This window comes from Myotis lucifugus, unplaced genomic scaffold, assembly GCF_000147115.1.
Source record: "Myotis lucifugus unplaced genomic scaffold, Myoluc2.0 scaffold_1, whole genome shotgun sequence".
NCBI lineage: Eukaryota > Metazoa > Chordata > Mammalia > Chiroptera > Vespertilionidae > Myotis > Myotis lucifugus.
The window spans coordinates 36,921,638-36,944,400 of NW_005871049.1; the positions used below are offsets into that span (position 1 = coordinate 36,921,638).

Genomic DNA, 22,763 nt, shown 5'->3' on the forward strand with positions numbered 1-22,763 from the left:
GTTGAAATAAAGAGTAACTAGGGAAACACACTAGATACAGAAGTTAGAGACATTTTCTTATAGTAGGCATCCAGATTGGAGTTTTTTGTTTTTGTTTCTTTTTTCTCAGGTGTTTAGCAGGGTGTACCTGGTCTATCTAGTATTACTTACGGTAAATAAACCTGGAATCTATGAATTTATAGTCATGATGCTCTGGAAAATATCTTATAAATCAGGGGTGGGGAACGTCCAGCCCTTGGGCCATATAAGGCCTGCAAAATCATTTGGTCTGACTCTGATGAGCCATTAGGAGTGAATTAATGAAATATTTGACCACATATAGCAGGCTAATTTTTAAGTTGATAATTTTGTATGGCTCAAGAATGATATTATAAATATGCAAATGGCCTTTGGCAGAAAAAAGGTTCCCCACCCCTGGTATAAATTATGTACCTAATCAAATAGAAAATGGAGATATTTTAAATTAAACAGTTCTTTCTTGTGTAACTGATGTGCCCCAACCATCACTTAGAGACCTCACATACTAGATCCAGGTCAGGGCTGACCTCATGGCAGCTGGAAGAGGTCTGGCAGCCCCAGACTTTGCCATGCTTTGCCTGTGCCCTTCAATTATGCATGTCTTTGAAATTATTAGTAAAAGTTGATACTGGGTAAAAGATTTGATTTATGAATCTGATTTGTCAATCTTGCCCTTGTCCTGGTTTCAATTAACTTTTTTATGTGAGTGTAAAATGTATTTTCTCCCGGTCAGTTCTCCCTCTCGAGCTCCAAGCCAGATAGTATTCAAATACCTATTAAACACCTTCACTGGATGTTCCACAGAGAGTTTAAACTCAACATATCAAAATCTGAACTCTACATCTCCTCTCTCCCCCTCCCCTTCCCCTTCCCGACTTCCCTCTGAATGTCAATCAATGGGACTGGAACTTCTATCGCCCCAGATGTTCAAACAATAGAGTCAGGAGGACCTGGAGCCGATGATGCCACTGCTCAGGGTTAAAGTGCTGTATGTTCTTAAATCTTGCCAGACTGTTTTTTTCACCTATTGCCAGACCTTAATGGTCTCTTGGAGCTTTCCTATCTTATCAGCCCCAGCAGTTAAATATTATGGGCAAATCTAAGTTTGAAGTATGCAGATTGAAAGAATTCATATTATTAAAATGTCCATTCTACCCAAAGTGGTCTATACATTCAGTGCAATCTCTATCAAAATTCCAAAGACATTTTCACAGAAGTAGCAAAAACCGGAAAGGAGAGAGAGAGAGAGAGAGAGAGAGAGAGAGAGAGAGAGAGAGAGATCAATTGGTTGTCTCCCATATGTGCCCCAACTAGGGATCGAATCCCCAACCTTTTGGTGTATTGGACGATGCTCCAACCAACTTAGCAACCTAGCCACCAGCCAGGGCAACTAAAACAATCTTGAACAAGAAGAAAGCTAAAGGCACCACAATTCCCGATTTCAATCTGTATTACAAAGCTACAGTAATTGAAACAGTATGGTATTGGCATAAAAACAGACACAGGGACCAATGGAACAGTATAGAGAGTTCTGAAATACACCCACATAGGTGGTCAACTAATTTTTGACAAAATTGCCAAAAATATACAATGGAGAAAGGATAGTCTCTTTAATGAGTGGTGTTAGGAACACTGGGTATCCATATGCAAAACAGTGAAATTGGACCCTTGTCTTATAACATACACAAAAATCAACTCAAAATGGATTAAAGACTTAAACATTAGATCCAATCATGTAAAGTCCTAGAAGAACACATGGGGAAAAGGAAAAAGAAACAAGTGAAACTACATCAAACTAAAGGCTCTCCACAGCAAAAGAAACAACAAAATGAAAAGGCAACACACAAAATATGAGAAAATATTTGCAAATTATATATCTGATAAGGTGTTAACATGCAAAATATATAAAGGACACATAGAACTCAACAGCAAAAAAACTAAATAACCAAATTTAAAAATGGGCAAAGGAACTGAATAGACATTTTTCTAAAAAAGACATACAAGTGGCCAACAGGTACATGAAAAGATGTTTAATTAATCATCTAATCATCAGGGAAATGCAAATCAAAACCACAATGAGATATCGCCTCACGCCTATTAGGATGGCTATTATCAGAAAGTCAAAAGACAGCAACTGTTGGTAAGAATGTGGAGAAGAGGGAACCCTTGTCCATTGTTGGTGGGGAAGTAAATTAGTGTAGCCATTATGGAAAATTGTGTGAGGGTTCCTTAAAAAATCCAGCAATCTGCTTCTGAGTACATATATCTCCAAAAGAAATAAAATCACTATCCCAAAGAGATATCTGCATTCCATGCTTATTGCAGTATTATTCACAAAAGCCAAGATATGAAAATCAGCCTAAGTATCTATGGACAGATAAATGAAAAAAGAAATGTGGTACATATACACAATGGACTATTATTCAGCCTTTAAAAAGAAGAAAATCTTGCCATTTGCAATAACATGGATGAACCTAGAGGATTTACACTAAGTAAAATAAGCCAGACACAGATAAATATCACATGCTCTCACATATATGTGAAATATAAAAAAATAAAGTCAAACTCATAGCAGTAGGGAGTAGAATGGTAGTTACCAGAGGCTGGGAAGTAGGGGGAAGAGAGAGATATTGATCAAAGGGTACACACTTTCAGTTATGAGATAAGTTCTGGAGACCTAATGTACAGCATCAGCATCATGACTATATTGCAAACTCAAAATTTGCTCAGAGAGTAGAGACCTCAAGTGTTCTCACATACTAGGTAACTAGGGGAGGTGGCAGATATGTTCATTAGCTTAATTTTGGTACTCATTTTACAATGTGCACATATATCACAATATCATATTGTACACCTTAAACAAATATAATTTTTACTCGTCAAAAATAAAACATTTTAAAAAGTGTGCAGGAGTGAGGCTGGTCCCCTTTTATCAGTCAGAACTCTTTCAGTTGTAAGACACAAACACAAAACTTTAACAAAAGGAATTTCATTGGTTCATAATTAAATGTCTGTGCTTCTTTGTAGCATTTTGCAGTGCCAGAAAGTAAGGAAGTGTTTAACACACACACACACACACACACACACACACAAACACAAACACACACACAAACACACTCACACACACTGAGAGGGGCAAAGGAGCCAACACAGAGCTCCCAATGACTAAAGCTGAAAAATTTCAGCAATATAATTAAAAAATAGTTTTGGATTATAACCCAAAGTAAATATTAGTATACAAAAGTCTTATATTGCTATATGTAAATGATTGAATCTCTATATATAAAACCCTAATATGCAAATAGACTGAACTGCGGAACAACCGAACAACCAAACAACCAGTTGCTATGACATGTGCTGACCACCAGGGGGCGTGCGCGGAACATGGTGGGCATCAGCAGCAGATCATGGAACATGGTGGGCATTGGCCATGGCGGGATGGTGGAACAGGTGAGCATGGGCAACACCCAAGGAGGGACACCAGTTGCTATCATCGGTGTGAGCCTCTGGTGGTTACTGAAAATAACCACCAGCACGGGTTCTTTGCTCCCGTGCACCACGGTCTTGCCTGGCACTTGCACTTGCTGCCAGTGCCAGCACACTCACACCCGCTGCCAATGCTGGAGCCGCCACTTGTACCCTGATCGCTTGGCACCATCAGCAGGTGCAACTGGCGACTGCCGGCCCTGATTGCCCCTCAGGGCTTCTCCACCTCCCCCTGTTCCTGAGGGGTGTTCAGGGCTGGCAGCCACCTCTTGCACCCGCTGCTGGCACTGGAACCACCGCTCACACCCGCTGTCGGTGCCCAGCACTGGTCCTGATTGCTCGGTGCCATCAGCAGGTGCGAGTGGCAGCTGCTGGCCCCAATCGCTCCTGAGGGCTTCTCCACCTCCCCCTACTCCTGAGGGGCAATCGGGGCAGCAGCTGCCACTCGCATCCACTGATGGCATCGGCCCCACTCGCACCCACTGCTGGCACCGGCCCCAATTGATCTGTGCTGTCAGTGGATGCGAGCGGGGCCAGCACTGTCAGTGTATGGGAGCAACAATGGTGGGAGCAGGGCTGCTGGCAGACGGGACCAGGGGCCGCGGCGGCAGGGGCCGGGCAGGGGCTCAGAGGATAGGCTGAGACCCGCCCCTGTGCCCACCGCAGCTTTGCGGCCCACAGTTTCTTTCAAGGTGCACGAATTCGTGCACTGGGCCCCTAGTAAAGTAATAAATGGGAGAGAGAGATGAATATCTCATGAATAAGAATTCCAAGTAAATATACTCTTTCCTAAAGGAGGTGGAGCATAACTCACCACATCTTAAGGTGGGCCTGACACTGTAACTTCCTTCCAAAGAGTACAGTATGGAAAGGAGGTACAAAAGTAACTTTAGAGTGGAGAAATCCAACTAACGCTGCCTCAGCCAGGTGATCAAGGTGAACATCAACAGTTATAAATCACGTGGATGACACATACTCTTAATAAAATGTGATCAAAATGGCACTTAACCTTCCTTCCCCAACCCATAGCTCCAGTCTAGCCATGGGAAAAGATCAAATTCCCATAGAGTGGCATCAACAGTAGACTCGACTAGCACTTCTAAAAATGGTCAAGTTCATGACACACAAGGAAAATCTGAGAACCTTGTCACAGCCAAGATGCACAAAATTTCTATTACAGCTCATGCTTTATTCTGAAATACAAAGTATTAACATCAGCAGTTATCCACTAGGTCAGAGGTTCCTGAAGTTTCTCAGTTCATGGGCCATTAGCGTCCTAGTAATTTTTTTACACTCTTAGGCCAAAATAAATGCTTAGAGACTGCTTTTATTAAGTGGTTAAGTCCAAATGACTTCATAGTAGCTCTCCGCTCCGTGGCTGGCAGATGATGCCATTTCCCTCCATGTCCAACAGATGTCTCTGTGCTTCCATCGTGTCCCTGTGAGTTTGTAGTAGTGCCCAGGGCACCTCAGTGCACAGTTTAGGAACTGCAGCTCTAGGTATTAAACTCTGATGGGCCATGATGATAATCATCTGGCATGATCAATCATAGGTGAGCTGACTGGATAGTGCTCAAACTCACTGTTTCCATATCATGATAAAGCGTTGCATGCAGTGCTCAGTTCAATGTTAAATGGCAACATCGCTTCCAGCTCTTTATCATAGAGGTGCTTTTCACTCACTGTACTGAAGATATTCCTTTCTGTATCAGTCAGAGACAGAACCAATAGAAGGTATGTGTATATACATATAGAGATTCATTGTAAGGAATTGGCTCATGTGATTGTGGAGACTGACAAGTCCAAATCTGCAGTGTGGGCTGTGGTCTCAAGACTCAGGAGAGCTGATGGTGCAGATGAGTCCAAACGCGGTTTGCTGAAGAACTTCTCGTTCAGGGAGGCCAGTCTTTTTATCTATTCAGCACTTTAACTGATTGGGTGAGACACACCCACATTATGGAAGAATATCTGCTTACTCAAAGTTTCACAATTTAAATTTTTAAAAATATATTTTTATTGATTTCAGAAAGAAAGGGAGAGGGAGAGAGATAAAAACATCAATGATGAGAGAGAATCACGGATCAGCTGCCTCCCACACGTTCCCTACTGGGGATCAAGCCCGCAACCCAGGCATGTGCCCAGACCGGGAGTTGAACTATGACTTCCTGGTTCATAGGTTGATGCTCAATCACTGAAAATGCACTAATCATTCCTCCAGAAGAGGAGGCAGTCCTCAACAGATGTTTAGTCTTCTAGATATCCTGTAACCTAAGTACTATTCCATATTAAGTCCAATAAACTATGACATAGCCCTAGCCGATTTGGCTCAGTAGACAGAGCATCGGCCCTCAGACTGAAGGGTCCCAGGTTCTCTTTCAGTCAAGGACATGTACCTCGGTTGCAGGCTCAATGCCCAGCCCTAATTGGAGCTCATGTGGGAGGCAACTAATCAATGTGTGTCTCTCACATTGATGTTTCTCTCTCTGTCTCTCCCCCTTCCTTCCACTCTCTCTAAAAGTCAATGGAAAAATATTCTCAGGTGAGGATTAACACACACACACACACACACTCACACACACACAAAACTATGACATAAAGTCAACATACCTTATGTTACATGATAAGAAGAAAAAGATATTTGCTTAATATATATATACATACACAAACATGCATAACAAAAATAAAAGAAAAATTCTCATGACAATTATAGTCCCTGTTTCTATAACTGGTCACATGGTTATAGCTGGTATTTATAACTACCTTTTCCAATACCTAGTCTGCATTTTCTTTGCCCTCAACAAGCACCTCAGCTGGTCATGGTCCCTTATCTGGTAGGGTGATCTAGAAATTTCACCAATGGTAGAAGGACCCTGAAATTTTTCATATTTGTTTCCCATCCCCTGGCATGTAAATGTCTTACCGAATAAGTCTAGAGTAGTTGCTTACTTGGTCCAGTCAGCACAGTGTCGTCAATGCAATGGACCAGTGTGATATCTTGTGAAGGGAAGCGGGTCTTGTGATCAAGAGCCCTGACAACTAAATTCTGACGCGGGTCTGAAGGGTTGATATGACCATGAGGTAGAACACTGAAGGTGTGATGCTGGTCTTGCCGGCTGAAAGATGACTGTTTCTGGTGAATCTTATGCACAGGAATGGAGAACAAGGCACTTTCCAGATCAATAGCTACACAGCAAATACTAGGAGGTGTGTTGATTTCTCAAGCAATGAAGCCACATGTGGAACAGCAGCAGCAATGGGAGTCGCCGCCTGGTTAAGTTTACAAGAATCCTCTGTCTTCTCAGAGACCTAGCACTCTCTGCCCAGGCCAGACAGGAAGGATGGATGGGGGTGTGGGGGCATCACTACCCCTGCACCCCGTTCCCTGATGGTGGCACTCATCTCTGCAATCCTTCCAGAAGCGTGGTGTTACTTTGGTTCACTATTTTCCAGGTAGGGGCAGTTCTGGTGGCTTCCACTTGGCCTTTCCCACATAATATCCCTGACTCCCAGGCCAGGGACCAGTGTGGGGATGCTGCCAGCTGCTCAGTGCGTCTGGCATAATTATACATCCCAGAACTGGGGAGCAACCACGGGATGGATCTGGGGACTCCCTGGGCCCATGGTGAGAAGGACTTGCTCACCTGACCTCCACAAGCCCCTTCTCTGACTGGGGGGCCACAGGGACCCTGGGTTCCCTGGAATCTGTCAGGTCAGAGCCAGCGGGCAGTGGCCCCCAAAGACCTGATTATCTCCTTTTCCCCAGTGCAGTTACCCTGATGAAAGGCTGTGTTCCCTTGGGGAAGGCTGGGAGAAAGATTAGCACATAAACATTTGGTAGTGCACGGGAGTCCCTCATTGGGGGACCCAGCCTCCCCTTCATTCAAGGGGTGCTGGGCTGTAAACTGGTTCAAGTCTGAGAACTGATTGAGGGGCCATGACTCTGTTTTTATGATTCAGATTAGACTTTATTTGACTTAGAAAGAATTTTTCTGCTTACACAGAACACCATGATCAGTGAGCTAACATCACGGCTCTGTGCATATAGGACTATTCTAATTGCTGCTTTGACTCTCTCTTCATTCAGTAACCACAACCACCTAGCCTTTGTCGATTGAGTGCCCCCATTATCTCCTGCCACTCGAGGATCCAGTTACCCCCATTGCATTCAGGTTTCCCAATTCAGTGGCTGCAGGTACCCCTGTGAGGTCTGGCCTTCAGGGAAGAGCGACCATAGAGCTCTCCTAGGATGCTGGGCTCACTCACAAAATTATGTCTTTTCCCAGGGTGGACGACTAGGTCTCAAATGACAAATCCACGCCAACATTCCAATCTCCCTCTGCATCAAGTCAGGCCCAGCTTTTCTAACTCACTCTCAGTGGGTCTCCTTGTAGTGCATGCTTCAGCCACACAGACTGGTAGAGCCCTTCCTGACTCTGGGAACAGTGGATGCAAATGTAACATTAGATGCAGAATCCCTGCTTCGTGAGCCCATCTCAATCAATTTACCTGATGCAAATGTATGTTCCTCCCACCATCACCGCACCCTCAATATCCATTCCCACACATTGCCCAGATTTCTATCGGTACAAATTAGAAAACTCAAGAGGTTCTTTTGGGGTGCGTGTCCCTCCTCATGGGTCACGCTTTATACTTCACCTGTAGGGGTCTGCCGGGACTTGAGTCTAGTTATAGAAGCAGGGAGGGCGGTGGAGTGGGGTCCCCAGGAGAATCAGCATTGTCTTGCTTGACAGCTGCCTCAGGAAAGGCCATGACCCTTTCCTCAGCAGTGCAGGGTTAACACCCTGGGGTGGGCAAAGAGGTCCCTCTTACTGAGCGGGGAGAGACTGTGGCCACTGGCAAAGAAAACTCATCAGAACTCAGGGGCCCAGTGTCCCAGTTCCATCAGGGTCTTCTCACACATCCCCATTCAAATGTTCAGGATCACATTCCTTCTCAACCAATGCCTTTAATAGTAGATAGACACCCTGCAAGGCTGGGAGTATAGCTCACCCTGTAATTCAGCCAGTTGAAGGATGAGGTTGTGAGATTTTTAGCCATCTCAGCCCTGTGGCTACAAGAGATAGGAGTCTGCTTCCAGGCAGATGTAGAAGCTTTTGGGTCATTTGTGGGGCTTCTGAGTCACAAGAGTTAGACCACAGACTTACTGGAATTGTCGGGAACAAGGGGCTGTTTCCACTGAGGCTGCTTAGCTGGTAGGATGCAAACTGGAGGGACTGGGGTCATTGTGGCCTCCACTTGGAAGCCCTTTTGAGAAACAGTCCCTGTCAACATCTGTTCTCTCCACCTCACTACTCGCTTCTCCCCAATGTAGCCACATGGCTACAATCATTCAAACACATTCTCACACACCCTCCTTGGTTACGGAATAGCACTTGTTTTATCACCAGTAGAAAATGGCTTAGAACAGCATGTAGGACAGAAGGCAGAGCAGGAGCCAGAGTCTGGGGCCACCTGGCTCTGGGAATTCGGAGGCCTTGGATCTCATCAGTATCTCTGGGGAAGGAGCGCTCACCTCCTCAGTTCTCATTTTCTCAGAGTCATAGGGCCTTCCCTCCACCGCCGTCACCTTCTTGATCCAGGGGCTATAATTATCTAACAAGGTGTAAATTCCTGGAATGTTCTTCCGTCCACAGCTCCTTCCCCAGCTGATGATGCCCACCTGGTACCACTTCCTGTCCGATTCTGTGGTGCAGACCAGAGGCCCTCCACTGTCACCCTGTGGGCAGAGAACACAGTTCAGTAGCAAGTCTCATTCTAAACTGCCCATTTGTGTAGCAACTTTCATGGATGGAAGAGGACCCATTGACCTCCCCTCCTCCAGGCTGCCAAAGGAAATCTGTCATTGCTGTCCACGGCCCACCTCAATCCCAGGCCCCCAGGGGAGTGTGTTGCTGTCAGGTTGGCTCTGGGAACTGTGGGTTGTAGAGTGTGGGCAGTGGATGGGGTAGGACTAAAGATTGAGGAGGAGGAGGAGGAGGAGGAGGAGGAGGAGGAGGAGGAGGAAGAGGAAGAGGAAGAGGAAGAGGAAGAGGAAGAAGGCCCTGGTGAAAAAGAACTCCATCTGCAGATGGGAGCTAGAAGTCGGAGTAAATATTCACAGGCCAAAAGAAGCGGAGAGATGGCCTCTTCCATGATCATAAACAGGTGACTAGAATGATTAGACTCTGGCAGGGGGAAGGGGAGGAGGACTAACATTTCCTGGACATGTGCAGAGCATTGTGTTAGCCCCTTAACTTTCTTTTTTCTCATCAACCCCACCACCTCATATCTCTGTGAGGTAGGTGTTTTGATTCTTATTTTCTAATAAGAAAATTGAATGTCAAAAGAGGTTTGGTCACTCCCATTTCACAAATTTTCATTGAGGAAAAACTAATTGTTAGGCAATTGGGATACAAGACCTTATGCTCTAGTGGGGGAGAGAATATAAACTGTGTTTGATGGGCAGAAGTATGAACAAATCTAGAAGCAGTGCAGAGGGCGAGGAACTGATTCTGTTGAGGGAGAGTTCTGTCAGAAGAGACTTCAAGGCACTTTGTTTGAAGGATGATTAGGAATTTGACAGAACGAGTGTGTGGGACCGTGCAGAGAGGAGCCAGGGACTGAATAAGACGAAGTGAAATGGTGAGGATCTGAAGGTCAGGATGGGGAGGAATGAATTAAAATCCACAGATCTGATGACTGGTGACATTGGACATAGATGGTGGTGACTAGTTCCAAGTCATGGAGTGTGCTTAGAGAGATAAAGTGCAGGAGAAGATAATTAATAAAGTGTTTGCAAGTGGAGTTTGGGTTGGCTGTGGAATGCATCACCAAATAGAGGGTTAAATAGAGCAGAATTACAGAGAGGTTGGGGTTCAAGGACACACAGTAAGCATTGGCCAAAACCAAAATTCCCCCCTTCCTACAAAGCGTTTGCTCTACTACTTGTCTGTTTTTTGTGGGTGTGTGCTTTTTTGGTGCTAGTTCTGTTTCAAAGTCATGGGGCAAGAACCAAATCAACAGGATCTCTACACAAATAGCTCCTCCCATGAATGATGTTTTATGAAGGCATGCATGTTATACAATTTTTATCAATATGTTGCCTTGATTATTTATTTTCTTACATAACAAGGAGAGAATGGTCCTTGGGCAAGTAACTTTTTAAAGCCTCAGTTTCCGTGTCATTAAAATAGAGATAATACCAACTCCTTCCCAAGATTGTCAGCAGATGAAATTTTTTAAACTCTGTAAATCACTCACAAAGTATTGTTACTAGCCAGCATATGTGCGATGTTATATTTTGCTTGACTATGCCACTTAAAAATGGTTTTTTAATTGAACTTTTTTTTTCACACTATAACCTTAACCAGGAGATTACAAAGAAGAAAAGTTCTGGGAAAAGTAAACCCCCAAAAATGTTTTTAATTTTAGCATTTACTGCTAATTTGTATTTTAAGCATAGCACAATTTTACTGCCATTATTTTGAACATATTTAAATGCTATCATCCTAAAATGATCATTTCCCTTAATATGTGATTACATGCTTTTTTAAAGTTGGCTAAATTTAAAAGTGTGATTTTATTTTTAAGGGCAATTATTTTTAAATGGTTTTTTTGTTTTAAAGTGATGATAATGTTGTATAATTTCAGGAAAATTTCCTTGACTGGATCACTGTCAGCTTATCGTGGACAACAGAAAGCTTTCTACACAGAGGGCAAAGCTTTTCATTTCACAACTTTAAAAAAGGCTTAAAACGATAACAGCACATTTATTTACAGAACACTTAACTAATAGAGAATTTTCGAAGCTCTCATTAAGGTGCACTTTTTGTTGCAAGAGATTGCAACGAAAAGCCTAGACTCTGATGGACATCCAGCTACTGCAGCAGAGGGAGCAGAGGGTGCAGAAAACGTCGCTGGAGATGGCACTTGATGATTTCAGATGTGGCCACAGTTGGTTTGGCCATTGGAATATGGGACGGGGTTGAATCAAAGAGATTGGAAGGAGAGTGGGAGTATGGGTGGGGCCTGCTTCTTATGTTCTTGTGTGAGCATAGGAGCGACAGCCTGGCATAACAGTAGTCTCCCACACATGGCACGACCTCCCTTACTGCGCTGCTCACCTGCCCACACTCAGCTCCTGTCACCTCTGGCTTCTGAAACCCTGGAACTTCCCTGAACACCATTTCCCTGATGCCATTTCAAGCCTCTGATTTCCCTCATGTTCTCTCTGGGATGTTCTCTTTCTATTCACATTGTCTGCTGAATGCTGTCCCCCCGCCCGCCCCTCCCCCCCATTGCTATTTGGAGCTCTTTGTCTCCGGCTCTAGCTTGAACTGGTTGCTCCTTTAGGTCTATGGCATCGCTGTGATCCCAGATCTTCCTTTAACCACTGTGTCTAGGAAGCTTTGTCTTCTCTTTGTTTTTATTTATTTTTTTGTTAATTCTCACTGGATGATATTTTTCCCATTAATTTTTACAGAGAGTGAAAGAGAGGGAGGGAGGAGAGAGAGAGAGAGAGAGAAAGAGAGAGAGAGAGAGAGAGAGAGAGAGAGAGAGAGAGACATCGATGTGAGAGAGACATATTGGAAGGCAGCTATGCTCACCACTATACCACCAACGCCGCACAAGAGAGAGACATATTGATTGGTCGCTTCCCGAATGTGCTTGTCCAGGGCTGGGGATCTAACCTGCAAGCCAGGTACAAGCCCTGACCGGGCATCAAATCCTCAACCCTTCAGTGCAAGGGCCGATGCTCTAACCACTGAAATGCTGGCAAGGGCTGTTTTTTAAATTTTGATACAATTATAGATTCATATGCACTTGTAAGAAATCATACAGAGAGATTCCATGTAGCCTTTTCATGTTTCCCCCAAGAACAACATCTTGCGAAACTACAGTATAATAGTCACAAGCAGGATACTGACACTGATACAGTCAAACTGAGAACACTTCCATCATCACAGGGCTCCCTCGTGGTGCCCCTTAGGCTATATCCACCTCCCTCCCACCTCCAGCCCCTCCTTAGACCTCTGCTGCAACCAACAATCTGTCTCCAATTCTACGATTTTGTCATTTCAAGAATGTTATGTAGCTGGCATCATGCAGTGCAGGACCTTTGGGGGCTGGCTGATTTCACACCACATAAGCTTCTGGAGACCCTGCCACGTTGTTGCATGTATAAATAGTTGTTTCTATCATAGCTGAGTAGAATTGCGCGGTATAGATGTACCACAGTTTATTTAACCATCCACGTCTCGAAAGACATTGTTTCCCATGCTTGGCTATTATGAATACAGCTGCTATAGAGCCTCCTGTACAGGTTTCGGTGTGAACACAAGCCTTCATTTATCTGAAATGAATGCCTGAGAGTAGCATTTGCTAGATTATGTGGCCTGAGCATGTTCCACTTTTTAAGAAACTGGCAAACTGTTTTCCAGAGTCTGGTTGGGCTATTTTCAAGTCCCACCAGCAATGTGTCCAGTTGCTCAGCATTCTTGTCAGCATTTGGCGTTGTCACTTTTTTAAAAAAATTTTATCCACTCTGAGAGGCGTGTAGTGATGTCTCATTGTGGTTTGAATTTGCATTGGCTTAATGGCCAATGACACTGAACATCTTTTCATGTTCTTATTTACCATCCGGTTATCCTCCTCAGTGCAATGTCTGTTCATGTCTTTGGCCCATTTTCTAATTGCAGGGTTTGTTTTTCTACTGTCGAGTTTGAAAGTTCATTATCTATTCTAAGTATAATTCCTTTGTGGGATATTATCTCCCAATCTGTAGCTTGTCTTTTCATCCTCTTAATAGGGTCTTTCACAGAGAAAAAAAATCTTTGATTTTGATGAGGTCCAATTTATCAATTTTCCCTCTTTCGAGCTGTGTTTTTGGTATCACTCTAAGAACCTCATAATGAGTATTTCCCAATCCATGTCCCCATTCCCAGGGCCACGCCCTGATTCCCACACATTTCCCAGACTCACTGTTTATTCCCAGTGGAGAGAGGACACCCTTGTCTTGGCAGCCCTGAGGGGATGAAGGCCTGGAGAGAGAGGGAGGGGACACCCCTAGTTACCTGGCAGGAATCGTAGCTCTTATTCTCATACCCAGCGCACAGCATGTTTTTGGTAAGCTTTGGAAACACCTTTCTACATTCCCTCCGATCCATGATGACCATTGGCACTTTCATCAGGTCAGTGGTCTCAGAGTGTTTGTCACCTGGCCCACAGAGAAAGCACATCAGGAAAGTCGCTGGACAGCAGTCTGTGTGTGTCAGTAATGCAAGTGACCTGCCCTAGACCACGCTGCGCATCCCCGCAGCCCACCAGCCTCCCTCCACCTTCCTCCACATCCTCACTACTCCCCCCCCCCCCCTTGCTACTTCCTTCATTCAATCCCACGCAGCTCACTCACTCACTCCACCACCCCAGGTTTCCCACAATTCCCCACCTACTCGAATCATTGCTCTCATTCAAAATCAGACCCCTGCTTCCAAGAAGACTTCCAGCTTGACTCCAACCAGCCCTACAGACTTGACCTCTTGGAAGTGGCTATTGGTCATTTCTCAGCACAGTCCTGCCTCCTCTTCCTGCCTGCCGATGGCCACTTTTCAGTATGAGAGGATGGCCCTCCCCTGACACAGGGCTGCTGAGCGTGGACCTGCACTCCCAGTGGAAAGTTTTCCGGTCCCCCGGGCAGGGGAGGTTGGCTGCAGGTCTTCACAGGGGACTGGCCAGGGCCCTTTCCAGCCGGCTTCTTTCTAGCTCACCAACTCTGACCACATAGACCTTTCAAAATTCTTCTCCTTATTGACTCTTTATAATCTGGAGGCCTCCTCCTCCTTCACTTCTAACTTTCGAGGGGTGCCTGGAGCGCAGAAGCAATCACACGCTAATGGCTCTCTAGCTACTGAACTCCTGCAATCCCTCCCTTTTTCCAGACCTCAGCTCGGTGCAAGGCGTCCCTGTGGACCCAGAGTCTCCCTCAGGCCTGAGACAGTGCTGTGCTGTTCCCATCCCCTACCTATTGGCTCTTGGTTTTGTTGAGTTTTCTTTGGGGACAGTCCAGCAAGGCTTTCGTAATCCCTCTCTGCCCTGGTACAAGTTCCTCCTGTTTTGGCCAAGCCACAGTGCAACAACAGGGAACAAGTAACAGCAGATTCTCAGACTGGCTGGGCAACACTCCAGGGCCATCAAAGGTCTGAGCCCGGACAGGCATCTTGAATGCCTGTACAAACCAGGTGGGAGACATCGATGTGTGAATCAAGGGAGATGGGAAAGAGAAAAGAGGAGAGTGGCCCCTGGCAAACTGGAGAGTTTAAATTCAATTACACAAACAAACAAGACTGCTCTGTGCTGGCTGAACACGCCCACACCCGGGGCAGTCTCAGACCTGGCATCTCAGCCTGGGCCTTGGGGTGATGCTTCCTTGGCCCTCAGAGGCTGAGATTGGGCCTCTGGGAGCCTCTGCTGGGCAGGAATTTGCTCCAATGCAAGTTCTTTTCTCGCCCCTGCCCCTAAGCCCTCTCTCCTTTCACCCTCCTCCTGCCTCCTTTGGATTGAGTGGCCCATCTCCAGATGCTTGTGATTGGCTCCTCCCCCAGCGGCTCTCAGAAGCTACTGTGCAGTCACGTACCAGGTTTGGTCTGCCCCCATCCTGCCACCCAGCATTTGCTCCACTTGGCGGGGCCGGGCTGCCTGGGCATGCAGATGGGCTCCTTCAGGCCGCTGAACCTGATGTCTGTGTTCAACAGCAGCAAGGCGATGTCGTTGTCCATGGTGAACCTTTCAAAGTCCTTGTGAATCACTATGCTGGTGACCCCCTTCACTTCCAGGGAGGGGCTCCGCAAGTCGTTGGTTCCCAGCACAACGCTCAGGTCTATGGGACTGGGTGGCACAGAACCGGAGAGGGCAGGTGGAGGGGAAGGAAAGTCACCAAGCACCCAGAATTTGCTGTGCCCCCAAAACCTACCTCCCATATATTTCTAGGGGCCTTTACAACTTGTTCTACCGGGGCTGTTGCTAAAAAGATATGATACTTTTAAAAAGGTAAAGAAGGAGAGCAAAGCAGTCTTTGTGGCAGACCACAGCGACACGGTACCCAGCACAGTCCCAGAGGTGTGGAGGGGACACCCCTCCTAATGGGGCCAGGGCAGAGCTTAGCTTTGGCTGCTCCAAAGAACCCACCACCTGGCACAAATCAAACCAGCCCACAGAGAGGTAAGGTAGGATTACATCGATTCGCCTGCCAGCAACTTAGAGACCCCAGACTGGAGTTTAATCCAGACATGCCACTGATTAAACAGAAAGAGTCTTCAGTCATAATTCAGGAATTCCCTCCAGGCAGAATGGCTAGGAACTTTCCAATAGCCTGTCTTTAAGTATCCCATGTGGGCAGATGCAACAAGCTACGTGGTCATGCCGCGGCGAAACTTTCCCAGATGCTCCATTTACCCTTTAAAGCAGTGGTTCTCAACCCTCTGGCCCTTTAAATACAGTTCCTTGTGTTGTGACCCAAGCATAAAATTATTTTCGTTGCTACTTCATAACTGTAATGTTGCTACTGTTATGAATCGTCATGTAAATATCTGATATGCAGGATGGTCTTAGGCGACCCCTGTGAAAGGGTCGTTCGACTGCCAAAGGGGTCTCGACCCACAGGTTGAGAACCGCTGCTTTAAAGTCAGTTGGATCTCCTTCTCTATAAAATATGGTTGTTCATTCTATCTGCCTCAGAGGGTTGTTGTACGATGAAATAATATACGTAGTTGCTTACATGGTCACTGGGCCATGATTAGTCATCAGTAAATGCTGGGTTTGCCACCCATCTCCTGGAGCTTAAAGAAAACTCTACAGGGAGCAGGGAAGTGGGGGTGTCCAAAGGCCTGGAAACCCAGGCTTTCAGAAATAGGAAAATTTCTCCCTGGAAGGATTTGTCTGTCCTAGGAGAGGTAAACGGACCAAGCCCTTTAACTCTGCCAGGCCAGATGCTCCTGGAGTGTGTGATCGCAGGGAAGCCCTAGTTACCGGCCCTGGGTAACCGCAAGGTGGGCACAGCAGGGGTTCACCGCCTCCTCAGCCCCAGGGCCATTGTGTCTGACTCAGGACTGACAGGCCCTGGGACTCCCCTTAGCAATCAGGTCTGCCTGAGTGTGGGGACGCTCCGGGGGTGGACAGTGTCAGAAACAACTGGGATGGGCTCTTGATACTTACTCTACTTCCTCATTTGAAAAGCAGTGAGCCGCGGTGACAATCCACCAATTGTTGATGATCGTGCCGCCACAGAAATGTTGATTTCCTGTCTGAATACTCACCATCCATGGGAACTCGCCCTCCTCAGCCTCCATCCCCTCTATGATTCTGGAATACTGAGATCCTCCCTCAAAAATGGGTCTTTCGCCGCATGCTGGTGGCATGGCAGAGGAGGGAAGGGAAAAGACGAAACCACTCAATCAATATCTACAGGAGGCCTCTAGGTAGCTACCATTATGCTCATTCTAGATATGAGGCATCTAAGGCTGGCTCAGGGAAGCACCCAGATACACGAGTAAGCCAGCCGATGCTTTATGTTCATAGCACAGCGCCTGGGACACGGGTCAGAAGTGGTGGCTCTGCCCCCTCCAGCATTGTGATCTCTTCACTGAGCTTGTCTCTGCTCTCACCCAAGAGAAATCAGAGGAAAAGATTTGTCCAACACCAACTATGGAGTGGCAGGCAGAATAACACCCTCCTCCCCGCAAAGATGTCCATATCCTAAAGCACTGATGGATAGTGCTTTATAAGGCAAAAGGGATTTTGGAGATGGAATTAAAGTTGCTAATCAGCTGATTTAAAAATGGGGAGATTGGCCCGGCCAGTGTGGCTCAGTGGTTGAGCATCGACCTATGAACCAGGAGGTCACAGTTCAATTCTCTATCAAGACACATGCCCAGGTGGCAGGTTTGATCCCCAGTAGGGGGCATGCAGGAGGCAGTTGATCAATGATTCTCTTTCATCATTGATGTTTCTCTCTCTCTTTCCCTTACTCTCTGAAATCAATGAAAATATATTTAAAATAAAAATAAACTGGGGAGATTATCCTGGGTAATCTGAGTGGGCACAATGAATCCCAAGGGTCCTTAATGGTAGTGGACCAGGCAGAAGAAGAAGAATGATGTGACTAGGGAAGAAAGGCACAGAGCTGCCTTGGAAGATGGAAGAAGGGGCCCCAAGCTGAGGAATGGGGATGACCTTCAGAAGCTAGAAAGGGCAAAGGTTCTCCCCAGAGGCTCTGAAGGGAATGCAGTCCTGTGACACCTTGATCTTACCCAGGGAGATCCGTGTCTGATCTGCATTCAACAGAACTAACTGTAAGATAAGAAATGTGTGTTGCTGAAGCCACTAAGTTTGTGGTGGTTGGTTCCAGCAGCCCTAGGAAGCTAATTCATGTGAGAAACCAGAACGGTCCCAGAAAGGGCCTGAACCTTCCAGAAGCCCTGAACTGTTCTAGAACATTCTGTTTCCTGGGAGGCTGAGAGCACAGGCTGCAGCTGCCTGTGCAGAGAAGAGAAATCTGTCTCTGGAGAGAGAGTCCTGGCCCAGCTCCCAGGAGAGGAGCCACTCCATTAGTGTTTGTTGTAGTCAATTAATTAATCAATGAGCTCGCTAACCGACTCCCTCCACTGCCCCTAATGCTCACCACTGACTGGGAGAAGGACATGAGCAGGGCCACTATCAAGCCCTTCCCCACCCCGCCCCGCCTGGGAGAGCTGCTCTGGCCATGGGGGGATGGGGGGAGGAATAAGGAGGTGGGGCGGGGGAGGAGTCAACATACCAAGAAGTGTGCCCCTGGCTTGGGACATGAGCAGCAAAACTGATAACAGGAACATGACCCTTGGCTTTGCTGCTGGCCCAGGAGGTGGCGGAGGCCAGGGCTGCGGGGAAAGACACTGCCATGGCCTCTCCTCTCCCAGCTGGCCCAGCTGGCGATGTCACAATGGGCTGGGTGGTTGAGAACTCGGGTCCTGCAGGCTTCTCTTCTTGCCATTTGTTCCTAACATGGCTGCACAGAGGGCCCTCATCCTTGAAATCGTCTTGTCTGAGATCCTCTTCCCGATGACCTGGGCACGCCCACCCTTCACCAAGTCCTTGGTGGGCACCTTGCTTGTGGTTCCTGCCCTAAGTAACCCATGTTAAGGCTCAAATGCCTCCTCTCTCACAGAGCCTGTCACGTCAGAGGTCCCTGTGAATGTGCGCCTGAGGCCCGAGTGAGGGACTGCCAGGCTGGACCTTGGGGATTGGGGAGGAGCTCAGGAGCCCCAGGGGGCCTCCCCCAGCACTAACACGGGGTGGGGGTGGCGGGGGTGAGGGGGTGGCAGTCGCCTCTGACCTGGGGCTGCCAACATGGACCTGGCCTTCCTTCATGCCCAGCCTAGCAGGTGACAATCCTGCTCTCACCACTTTCTAGGTTTATTCCACATGATGCCCCAACCCCCAGGTAAGCCCCTGACCACATCTAAAGATGAAAGGATCAGACTCACAGATGTAAATGCCTGGCCCATGGCTTCCCCTCACATCTGCAGGTTTGATCCTGGGTCATGGATTTGGACCTTCTTGTTTACCTCACACTTACCATGCACTGACTCGGGTGCATTGGACACAGGCACCCTCAGGACAGCCTCGCTGGCAACTTGCTCATCTGCAGAAAAGGGATAACAATGCTCACAAGTAAAGTTGTGAAGCTCAAAACAAGATTATGTGACCCAGGTATAGCCTCGTTTTACTACATCTCCAGCTACATCTCCAGCTACTCTCCCCTCTCCATGGCCCCTCACTGCAGCTGCTCCTCAGCGCCCAGGTGTCCACTATCAGAGTTGGGCCATGGATGGTGCTGTCCTCACCTGTCCTGAATAACACCTCATCTGCGTCCTCAACAGAACATCCTGGCCCTGACGAAAGGCTAAGCCTTTTTTAAAGGGCATATGGGCAAAGGTCCCAAAGATTTCAGGCCACCTGGCCTGGCCTGCCACCGGAAAGCTCTGGGCTTTCCCTTTGTGCTTCCTTTGAATTCGGCTCCCTCCCTCCCCTGGCCCTGCCACCACCCCTGGCCAAATGCCTGCAGCTTCTCCTTTGCTCACCTACTGTTGGTTCTGGGGGTGAGGAGAGGAGGAGAAACCTGGGCAGGGTCTGACTGGGAGGATGACAGCTGACCCCACCAGTGGGGATGCAGGGATGACAGGCACATCCACTCGCAACTGCTGCTCACTTTCTAGAAAAGTATTCGGACAAAATCACAGCTCACCTCTAAGAAGACCCATTTTCCGCTGGGGCTATATCTCTCCTATTAACATGGGCCCTATTGCTTGTGACATATTCATTCACTGTGCGGCATTTCTTTGCCAAGCTTCTTCACAGTAACAGTGGACTGCACCATGCCTGGGTGGGATGCCTAGGTGAGACAAAACTGCCATGCCTAGCCACAACTCCAGAGGGCACCAATCCTATAGATCACAATGGGAATGACTCCCCACCGGAACTGGGTGAACATGGGGGCCCAGGTGTGAAGAGAAGCTCTATAAGGAATCTATAGAAATTCGAAGAGTAAAGGAGGCACATGATGACATAGGCGGCCCAGGACTGCTGCCTGGCCGAGGTTCCAGAGGTCTCCAGGGCAGCCCTATTTTAGTGACTTGTTTACCACCATCCTGGCCAGCAGTTCTAGAACTGGACTAGGGAACACACTCAGTGCAGGTTAAGGCTGCCAGATTGAGCAAATAAGTATACAGGATGCCCAGTTACATTTGAATTTCAGATCAAGAACAAATGTTTTTCAGTTTATGCACCACCCCCCATGCAATGACTGAGCATGCAGTGTATCTGCCTACTCATCCTGTAGAGCTCGTCAATCACAATACGTCCACTCTCAACCTCTTTCGTGTCTCAATTACATCTGTTTCAGAGGTTGAAGTCCAAACCCCCAGCACCTTAGAATGTGACCCTGTGTGGAGACAGGGTCTTTAAAGAGGTAATCAGGGTAAAATGAGACCCTCAGGGCAGGACCCTAATTCACTAGGACTTGTGTCCTTGTTAGCAGAGGAAGAGACCCAGGAGTGTCCATGTCCAGAGAGATGATGGTGTGAAGAGGCAGCAGGAAGGTAGCCATCTGCATGCCAAAGGGAGAGGCCTGGGCAGGTCCTTCCATTGTAGCTCTCAGAAGGAACCCAGACCCGTCAGCACCTTGCTCTTGGACTTCCCAGCCTCCAGAACCAGAACGTTTCTGTTGTCTAAGCCACCCTGTCTGTGGCATTTTGTTATGGCAGCTTTGGCAAACGACAACACGCACCCCCTTTCCTCCTTTAGGCTACCTCATCTCTCATCAGTATAACCGGAGCCACTTCCTCTCTGATAGTCTCTTTCCTAGTCATCCTCTTTCAAATAATCTCCATGTTACACCCAGAATAACCTTGTAATGCACGTGGGATTCTATGACCTGCTTTCCTTCCACCACTCTCCCCATCAACCTCACAATAAAATCCAAATCTCCTAACACGTTGTAGAGGTTTTGAGATCTGGTTCCAGAGACCATGAAAACGTGCCCAAAGACCCAAAGTTCATTAATGCAGAAGCAGATGATAGAATACAGGACTCCTCAGGAGGCTCAGAGTCAAGGGTGAAAGGGGAGTGTACAGACAAAAGTTTGCCTGCAATGGAGTCCACCTAGTCTCCCCTGCAGACTCAGCCAGTCTACCTTGCTCCCCTACTTCCTCTCTAACCCCCAGCTTACTGTGATGTCACGCAGGACCATGTATTTGTGATGGTCACAACCTAAGCAGTTGCAGCTGGCATTTTATCACCTTGGGCTGGAGGCACAGGTTGGGCAATTCTGGAAAAGAATGAAAAGAAGATGCTCCAGTTTCTCATTCCACTGATGCTGGAGTTCACTGAATACCCCCATAAAATTCCAGGTCTGTGCCAGGAAAACCTAGTGCAGAGGATGGGGAGAGGCCTGCAACCTCTTACCTGGCTCCTGCAGAGCTGAGGGAGAGGCTCACGGGGGTGCTGAGTGAGAGCAGATGGCTCTGGAAGTAAGGATATTACAATCAAAGTAAATGCATTAGGCTCAGTGAATAGTCATTTAAGATGATCCTCTAGGGCAGTGGTCGACAAACTCATTAGTCAACCGAGCCAAATATCAACAGTACAACGATTGAAATTTCTTTTGAGAGCCAAATTTTTAAAACTTAAACTATATAGGTAGGTACATTGTTATTAACTTAATTAGGGTATTCCTAAGGCTTAGGAAGAGCCACACTCAAGGGGCCAAAGAGCCGCATGTGGCTCGTGAGCCGCAGTTTGCCGACTACGGCTCTAGGGCAGTGGTTCTCAACCTTGGCTACACATTAGAATCACCTGTGAATCTTTTTAAAATCCTGATTTCTGGGCCTCATCCTCCGGAAATTCTGTTTCTTTGTTATGGGGTGGGGCCACAACATTAGTAACAAAGAAACAGAAATTCTGGAGGATGAGGCCCAGAAATCAGGATTTTAGAAAGATTCCAGGTGATTCTAATGTGCAACCAAGGTTGAGAACCACTGCCTTAGGGTCTGGACCCAAAGTTCTGGAAGTACGAGGGACTTGGAGCAACAATTCAGCAACTGCCTTTGCTTCTCCAGTCCCCTCTTTGTAAAGACATTAAAGATCCAGTTCTGGGCCCAACACCCTGGGAGAAGCAGTGGAGCTGTGGTGGCAGAGGGACTTATTTAACTTAGGCCACCGGTGTCACATTATGTCCTCTCATTCAGTGGGAAAAGTTATAGGGCTGCTGTAGGAGCAAATGAGTTAATGCAGCATTTCCCCAGGTATGTTCCTTAGAGCTTCTCTCCCGCTGGAAGCTGTGCAGAGAGGAACTCTATGGTCACCTTTTCTGTAAAGTCACAGTGGAGATCCACATATTAAGGGTTCTGAGAAATCTCACCGTAAGGAGAATGGTTTAATTTTATTTAATCCACTATTTCTGAAATGTTTCTGTGCACAAGACCACCCTTTACCCCCACTCCCAGCCGTATTTGTAACATTTTCTACTTGCTCTGTTGAAAATTACCTGTCCCTATAGTTTTCTCATTTTTCCTATTTGAGCGGGTTTTGTAAATAGATTTGCAGAATCTTTTAAACAAATTTTAATGCCATTAACCCTCTTTTTCTAATATGTGCTGCAAAATCTTTTCTCCAACTCTATTTTGGAAATACAGAATTTAAAATTTATGTACAATCCAGCAATATTTTTA

The 22,763-nt window shown here is 46.8% G+C and overlaps 1 protein-coding gene across 1 annotated transcript; it reads right to left on the bottom strand.

The window, feature by feature from the left end:
- Nucleotides 1-8,905: 8,905 nt before the first annotated feature.
- On the bottom strand, nucleotides 8,906-18,427 carry PRSS55 (serine protease 55). The gene is given in 5 exon segments (XM_014456892.2): nucleotides 8,906-9,241; nucleotides 13,578-13,720; nucleotides 15,137-15,387; nucleotides 16,714-16,906; nucleotides 18,314-18,427. Coding segments are annotated over 5 exon segments (978 nt in total). The 5' UTR covers nucleotides 18,369-18,427.
- Nucleotides 18,428-22,763: the final 4,336 nt, after the last annotated feature.